Raw genomic sequence first — 8651 nt, 5'->3', positions numbered from 1 at the left:
GGAAATTTGACTTTTTATCTCGTTCTCCCAGGATCAGCCCTTTCCTATGACATTCTGCGTAGTTTACTACTGAACAATGGCAAATTTACTAGAGCACTAATTCCGAGTATGGGTCACCATACTTGGCCACATGTCACGTCACTTTTTATGTAAAGTTAGGAGTCATCAGAATCATAAAAACCAAGCTGTGCAGGTAACTGTTCTGCAGCACACTATCCTATAAATTCTAGTACTTCATAACACAAGAATGCAACCGATCAAGGTCGGACGTGATATATTTCCTAAGCTATTATTATAATACAATTTTTTTTTAATTCAAGTGTTATTTTTGATCATTTGACCAGAAATCTCCACCTGAAATTTTTATAGCAAAATAGTCTTATTAATATTATACACACATTACTTACAATTTATACTGTCATAAATCTGACTGGCCAGTAAAAGTGAGTGAGTCACAAGGAGAATGTCCAGTTGGTGATTTCAGACCAACGGTTGATTCATGATTCATTCAGTTTGGCACCGTCTACTGTCCAGGAAATGATTTGCATAATGTTCTGCAAGATATTTAAAATTTCATGCAGACTGACACACACGTGTCTATTTCTACTCATTCATTTATAATAGTTAAGCCGCTAGATTTTTACAGACTCTCTTTTCACTGACATATGTCTAAAGCCATAATGCTGTATTGCTCTGATTCAGTATTAATTATATTCTTTATGATTTTGCAAACAACATTATGAATATTGTTTATAAATATATATCCCGGTGTTCAATTATTAAGCACATAATATGGAGTTATGATGAACGTGTCTTAACGAATCTGAAATCTTTTCAGAAAAAAAACGGCAATAGGTTCACTTATTAAGCAATGTGAGTTCTAAACCAGCTGCAATTACATGCTTTGACAAAGATCATTGAGATCTATTCATTGCAAGTGAGATGTTTAATATATGAAATTATCTATTCGTTGCTACGTGCACATTTATTCACTTTGCTCTTTAGAAAATGACGCCGCCTTTTAACTCACATTGGTGTGGCAGGGAGGCCATTTCCATTAGATGAGTTTATTTTCTGTCCAATACTGAGTGCTTTGCTAAAAAACTGCATGCATTGTTGAGGTGACTAGAGTTTGAGACTGTTGTAATGGTGTGCTCTCACTTGATCATCTTAATGTAAAGCTTTTGTTATCTCAGTGGAGCCTGTTTTGTCTGCAGACCACATGCTCATGTTGGTATCAAGAACCCATTTAAGACTCTTGACCTTTTTAAAGCTACTTCTCTACTAAAATTGATACTGGATAAATAAAGGTACACTACCAGTCAAAAGTTTGGAAACATCTACTCATTTTTACTAATTAACAAAAAATAATGTAAAGTCATTAAAACTATAAAATAACAATTTTTTTTTACTGTCAAAAAATTATTGAAGAAATTCTTATCCGGCCTATCAATTTAAAACATTTTAAAGTTTAGTTTTGTAAATGTATATTTGTCTACAAATTAGTAGATTTTAAGTAATTAACCTTAACATCACAAGGTTTTTAAGATAACGAAAAGCACAAATTCAGTTAAGTGTGTCCAAACTTGAGGCTGGTAGTGTATGCTTCCTGCTAAATTAATAAATTGGTTATAAATGAAGATTGCTAACATGACACTTTTTTTAATTAAGTGAGTTTTAGAATTCCAAACAAAGTCAACTATAATTTTGTCCAGCATTCTACAAATTTCCACAGAAACATCCAGTACCATTGCAGGATAGATAACCCGAGATAACCCATCTGCCTTAGAAAGCAACACTCTACCTGCTACTGACAGATCACAATGTAACCAAGAGTTTAATTTGCGTCGGATAGAGAGAGTAACAGGTTCAAAATTAAGCTTTGATCTCTTTTTCTGATCTTTACATATAATTATACCTAGATATTTGACTTCAGATTTGACTGGGACGTCACAAATTTTAACATCAGTAGAATCTTTTATAGATAAAAGTTCACATTTATGGATATTAAGACATAAACCAGAAGCAGAGGAAAACAACTTAATTTTGTCTAAAGCTAAAGGAACTTGATCTTTATTTTTTAAGAAAAGAGTTGTGTCATCAGCCAGTTGGCTTAGTAATATTGATCGATTTGCCACAGAGATACCTTTCAAATTACTATTTTGAATGTGGATTGCTAAAAGTTGCATAGGAAGCAGAAAAAGATAAGGCGAGATAGGGCAGCCTTGACGAATGCCTCTCTATGTTAAACCTATGAGTAGTACCATGTTGTAATTTAACCTGATGAACTATCAGACAGTCTAGGTGGTGATCTGTCCAAATTATTATTTATAGTTTGATTGAAGTCTCCACCCAAAAGAATAAACAAATGAGGATATTTAGATTTAAAATACTCTAAATGTGTTTCTATTGAATTAAATAATTTGAGGTTATTTTTTGTGGAATTAAATCCATAAACGTTACCCAGAACAAAGAAACGATCATTTAAAGTAACCAATAAAAAAAGAAAATGGCCTTCAGGATCAGATATTGTTTCTATTATCTTACCCCTAACAGAAGAGAGTACTGACTAGACGCTGACGCGACGTGTTGACGTCAACCGAGCTATACACTCGTCGCGGGATTTGCGCGTCATACAGGGGCGCTAAGATGGCTTCAGCGGCTTGGCTGCATGGCCCCAACATAACGCGTTTAACAGAAGGAGTAGTGTCTGTCCTGAAGGAGGATAGACCTGAATATCTACCTGCACTTCTAGCAAACTACCGTGAGCATGGAGTGGTTGGGACTCAGGTAGGACTGAAGTTTTTCCTGGTAGTACGGTAGTACGCGCGCTTCTTAGATTTAAATAGAAGCGTTGTGGTGATGTTGCGTTCCTCGCTTGCAGTGTTTACAATGTGAATATGAATACGAAACATTATAATTATGATTTAATGACATGTCTAATGACCATAGTGCTCGTTTGTGTGGTAACTGAGCTGATAATCAAGTTCACATTAGTTTAGTGTTTGTATGTTTCATATGTAACGTTAGTCTTATCCTTTAACATACCTCTCTGTTTCCTTTGAAAGCACGCTGAGGAGATGTTCATCTGTCTGTTTGTGTTGGTGACACTGGTTTTGAATGGTTTTTCAGAGCACGGGAGCTGTGGGTGGTCTGGTGGGCATCAGTAATGCACGCCTCGGGTCCAGTAAGACCAGGTGAGCTGTCAGAGTAAAACTTCTGTCTTTTTTTACACAAGATCTTCCCAGCCCTACCATTGCATTTTATTTAACATTTAAAGACATTTCTTGCTTGACCAAATCCTGTCGATGCTGTTAGTCTTTTTTTAAAACAACTCTTCATTTATTCTTTATTTCACACTTTCATCTGAGTTCTAGATTGTCCTTTTCTGATCAAATCAGCAACTTTGTGTTTCAGTATTTTTCATGTTACTGCCTTATGTTCAAACGTTTTGTTAGAACAAGCATTATTACAAGAAGAAAATAAATTGTTACATTATCACTTTTTTTCTATTTCAGGATTAAAACCAAAGGTGGTACATAACCATTAATAGAATAGAGAAAAAATAGAAGAGAGGGGAAAAATATAATAATAAAGATTAAAAATCAAATAATAAATTATACATACATTAGACAGGAGGTTAGATGTTAAGAGACTAAAGGTAATCTATAAAGGAATGCAGTTTACTAAGTAAATATATATAAATAAATAAAAACAATAATTTCCCAAGAACATCTACATTTTTTCCAGTTAAAAAAAAAACAATGCTACTGCCGCCTTAGAATAACTTGCTGTATGTGTTGTGTTCCTCTGTCGTTTTAGATAAAAGTGCCTACTAAATAAATAAATGTGACAGTAAGATTCTCTCTTAGGGGCCTCTGAATGTGACCCAAAATACATTTTGCAAAGTGTTATTTATAACCAGTGTGAAATTCAGCAAAAACAATTAAGTTTGGCATCTACATATTCTAAATGCATTTTAATGATCTTGTTGTGAACAATTCATCTATTGATATTTTATTTTATTTTGATATCAAAATTTTTACTCAATGTCATAACTGGATCTTGCGGTGAAACAACAGACTTCTTTCTGGAGATGTATGCTGGATTTCTCCAATCATTCAATCCACTTAAAGCCCGCCTCTTTCTTACAACCGACTGCAAACTCACATTCAGATCTAACTCCATCCAATCAACCGATGAATAGAATCAACTCCCCACCCTACTTTTTTTTTTCTTCTTCTTCGCGAATACATTCACTCGGAAATATATCACAATATGGAAAAACAGATCTGTCGCTACTTCGGTTTCATCTCGACTTCATATGGACTTGATCACGTGTGTTTCAGGTTTGAGGGTCTCTGTCTCCTGTCCGTGCTGGTGAAGGACAGTTCGAATGAAGTCTTCCAGCAGCATTGCCTTTCATGGCTGCGAACACTGCAGCAGGTCATTCAGGTAAGAGATGTCTTCAAGCATTTGCCTTCTATTCTCTTGCCTGGATCCACTTAATAGGTCTTTCCCGATATTATTCAATCCTGCATGATTTAGTAATGTATCTACTGTTGTTCTCAAACACACAGTCGCAGGCCCCTCTCCCCACAGCGCAGCTTGCTGTGAGTGTGCTGCAGGACATGTTGCAGTACTCATCCCAGCTGCCAGAGCTAGCCAGGGAGGTGGGACTCAACTCCATCCTGGGCATCCTGACCTCCCTGCTCAGTCTCAAATCTGAGGTAAAAATGCTTGCATATGCATGTCACGTTTAGCGTAGATTTCGATCAGTTAAAATGTAGTCTTAAATCAAATTTATTTTGTACTATTATGTCACTGTTGTCCTCATATACAGTGCCATTCAAAGGTTTGGGGTCAATACTTTTGTTGTTGTTGTTTTTTATTTAAAGAAATTAATATTTTATTCCGCAAAGATGACAATAAAGACATTTATATTTTTTGAAACAAAAGGTTTTTACTATCCTAAACAATTTTGTCATGGTTTCCACAAAGATATTAAGCAACACAACTGTTTTCAACATTAATAATGTAATACTAAATGATTCTTGAGCACCAAATTAGCATATTGTAATGATTTCTGAAAGATCATGTGACACTGAAGACTGGAAGAATGGCTGCTGAATTTTCATCTCAGGAATTTTTGCCACCACAGGAATAAATTACATTTCAAAATATATTAAAATAGAAAACAGTTATTTTAATTTGTAATAATATTTCACAATGTCATTTTTACTGTATTTTTGATCAAATAAATGCAACATTCATTAAAATATCTTACAGACCACAAACTTTTTAACAGTATTGTATATTGTTTAATAAACTGAGAACAATTAAAATGGTTGTGCCACAAAAAGCATCAAAGGGAGCAATTTCTTTTGTCACAGTGCCACCTAGCTGCTATGAAAGGAATGATGGCGTGTATGATCTACTACCCACGGGCCTGTGGATCTCTGAGGGTCAGTATAATCATTAATATGTTTTTGTGCAGTTACTGTGTATCTGAAAAAGCTAATCATTGTCCCTTACAGGAAAAGCTTGGAGCGTATTTCCTGTCTAAGATGGACTCAGATAATCCTAAAGTACAAGAGGTTAGTTACATCTGGTTGTGGAATTAAAGGATAATGTGCGTAGTTGACTGCTCAAAACAAATGGATCAAAACTTCTGCATCATGATCTTCATTTTTCTTTATTGGTAGGTGGCTTGTGAAAGTTTTGGCCGATTGCCCTGTCTCGGTGGGGTGTTGGAACGAGGGGGAGGAGGGCGCAGGGCTGAGGGCTGGACCAATCAGCTGCACTGCCTTCTAGCATCAGCCAATAGCATGCTGGGACAGTTGTACCAGGGTGCAGAAACAGGTATGTGGTGTGTTCTGAGTGTTTGTGTTAGGGCTGCACAATTAATCGAATTTCTAATCGCAATTACAATTACGGATGCCACAATTACATAATCGTTCAAAGCAGCAATTAATCGTTCAAAGTCCACTTATGTTATTCTGCACGCTTAAGATGCTTTTTTTTCTTTCTACATGTTATCTTGTTTTAATTTTATTTTTAGTGTAACATTATAATACCATGCATATTTTTACCTTTTTATTTAAAGAGAAACCAATCCGATATATAGTTGACATTTGAGGCTTAATACTATAGAAAAGCAATAAAAGTTTTTCAGTTAGTGTTTTCAGCTTGTTTATTTTCATATAAAAATATGGCATGCAGTTGCTTCAAACAAAGGTGTAAACATCATTCATTTAATCGTAAATTAATAATCGCAATTACAATTTCAAAGGAAAAATCGACAATTTTGTTTTTTTGTCATAATCGTGCAGCCCTAGTTTGTGTTGTGTTGAGAGAAACATTTGTGTTAAGTACTTATTTTTTTCGGCGTCGCTGTTTCAGAAGGAACAGTGCAGTATGAGGGTCCTGGTGTTGAACTGCCTTTCCCTCCCCTGGATGATGTAGATCCACTTCTGATCCTTCAGCTCCATCATCGTTACAAGGCCGTTTGTCTGGCTATTAAACACACTCTTAGGTAGTGCTGATGTTATGTGACTAAATTCATGCTATTTGTAAAGCTGTTTTTTCCTGTCTGTTGAGCTTAGTTTGTTTTTAATGAAGATCTTTGAGATATTGGTCCAGATTTGTGAGACGTGTTTCCCTCAAATAGTGCTGATCCTGCATCTTCAGTTCGTCTACCTGTTCAGCATGTTCTCAAATTGGTGTGTCAAGCCCTGGCAGTCAACACAAAGAGCATTGTAAGGCTTTAACTCTCTCTCTGTATGTTTATGTGCATCTTAATATTAAAGGGTCACAGTTCATGATATTATTCACTGAACTTGCTTAACATTGATGTGGACACTAATTGAAGGGGTGTGTTTTAGAGTCCAACAGGAGAGGGCTGTCTGAAGCTGTTGGTTTTACCCTCTATACACAACGACACTCTAGAGCTTCTCTCTGCTCTCATCAAGGCGTAAGCAGACACACGCACACATTTACTCAACTGTCTAAATGGGGACATTCCATAGACTTCTATTGTTTTTATATATAGCTATTACTAAATACTGTAGCTTTCTGCATTTTTTACAATTATAAAAAAACAGATTTAGCTCGTAGCTTTGTCTGCAAAATATGGTTAAGTAGGTACACACACCACAGGGCTTAAAGTTCTCCAGCACCGTGCCAGATCTCCGGTGTGTGGCGTTTAGCTGCGGGAAAATAAGAGAGTCCTCCTACATTTAAAAAAAAAACTTGTTGATTAATAATAATAATAAGTTAATGAATTAGACTACCAATGTATGAGAGGAACACAGCTTTCACTCTCAACCAAACTAACATGACTAGCAATCAGACATTTTTGGTCCTATAAACATGAGACTGCAGAGTTGCAGCTGGTGAGCGTGACACATTCTGAAAAAGCTGCGAGGCGCAATGGTCAAAGATTTCCATCTAGAGCCATATTTATATAGAAAAGCTATTTTCTATATAATTAACAGAGCTTTGTAAACAGCTCAGAGTAATCACGTCATCTCCATAAGAACGATATGATTGGCAGAACAAATTTACCTGGCTGTAGTTTTGAAAAGGTCCTGTTCACACATGATCTCTTAACGGCAATTTACCAGTGAAGACTGTATGTGTGAAAGGGGCTAAGCTCTTCCTCTGTTGGGTTGCTTAACGTTCATCTGGGAAAACTGTGCGTTATCTCACTTAATTTGTAACTTAAGTCATATATAAACCTATGCCAACACAGAATACATCAACATATTTATAAATATGCGATTTATTGTAGATCGTGATTTCAAAATAAAAGTTTCTCACTTTGCATATGGCCAAATATTGCAATTAAATGGATTTTAAACGTAGTTGAATCACAGGAAACATCACCAGGCTGTTGGCGCCCTCTGCAGGTATTTGTTATAATATAGGCATATTACATTATATATTTAACAGTTGTTCAATAAAACCATGTACTTGGTTTTGATACTTTATTTGAGCCAATTATTATTGCCTCATCGTTAATTTATATATAAATATAGTCATATTAAAGCCTGTTTTTCACTTGGTTATAATTGTATTACTAAAACATACATCAGTAGATTACTTGATTAGCAAAATAATTGTTAGTTAAGCCCTAGATTTGTTAAAACATTTCAGAATATAACTGCATTGTTCTACTTTTTGTAATTAAAAGGCATATTTTGTCATTCAAATCTCTTTCTATTGAACAAAGTATATGCATTTTGTCTCATCTCGTGAGCTAAGTTTATTGTCACACCCCTAGTGTCGATAAGCGGTGATATAGCTCATAATTTTCCAAGTGTATGATATAGCCTAGCTTTCATTCTTCAGGTCAATCATATACTTGTGAAAGAAAAAATCAGTTTGAATAAGGAGAGCAATAACTTTGCCATAGTATCCTTTCAAATGTTAAAGTTGCCACAGTCATTGCATGCTTTGCATGTGCTACCCCCGCCCCGGCCCGCCACCGCCTCCCGGAAAAAGTTCAGGCTCAGGTTTTTTTTTTGCTTTAACCCCTGAATACTGTCTACCGCCTGAATCACCGCCAGAATGTCCAACTTAACCATGATTAACTTAAAATTGGGTTCTATTATTTTTCCTCAACAGTTCTCCTCACAAAACGAAATTCA

At 35.6% G+C, this 8651-nt stretch overlaps 1 protein-coding gene across 1 annotated transcript in view; it reads left to right on the top strand.

Moving 5' to 3' along the window:
• Positions 1 to 2624: 2624 nt before the first annotated feature.
• LOC107749795 (proline-, glutamic acid- and leucine-rich protein 1-like) overlaps positions 2625 to 8651 on the top strand; it is a 19015-nt gene continuing 12988 nt past the window's right edge. Inside the window, exons 1-10 of the mRNA XM_016564972.1 lie at positions 2625 to 2790; positions 3133 to 3197; positions 4350 to 4455; positions 4581 to 4730; positions 5394 to 5465; positions 5538 to 5597; positions 5706 to 5862; positions 6403 to 6535; positions 6671 to 6758; positions 6885 to 6973. Coding sequence (XP_016420458.1) covers positions 2650 to 2790; positions 3133 to 3197; positions 4350 to 4455; positions 4581 to 4730; positions 5394 to 5465; positions 5538 to 5597; positions 5706 to 5862; positions 6403 to 6535; positions 6671 to 6758; positions 6885 to 6973 — 1061 coding nt within the window. The 5' untranslated portion in view covers positions 2625 to 2649. The remainder of the gene's footprint in view (positions 2791 to 3132; positions 3198 to 4349; positions 4456 to 4580; positions 4731 to 5393; positions 5466 to 5537; positions 5598 to 5705; positions 5863 to 6402; positions 6536 to 6670; positions 6759 to 6884; positions 6974 to 8651) is intronic.

The sequence above is a fragment of the Sinocyclocheilus rhinocerous genome, unplaced genomic scaffold (genome assembly GCF_001515625.1).
Source record: "Sinocyclocheilus rhinocerous isolate Xijiao unplaced genomic scaffold, SAMN03320098_v1.1 scaffold1131, whole genome shotgun sequence".
Classification (NCBI taxonomy): domain Eukaryota; kingdom Metazoa; phylum Chordata; class Actinopteri; order Cypriniformes; family Cyprinidae; genus Sinocyclocheilus; species Sinocyclocheilus rhinocerous.
The sequence above is the reverse complement of the archived record's forward strand: the minus strand, read 5'-3'. Positions and strand labels throughout refer to the sequence as shown.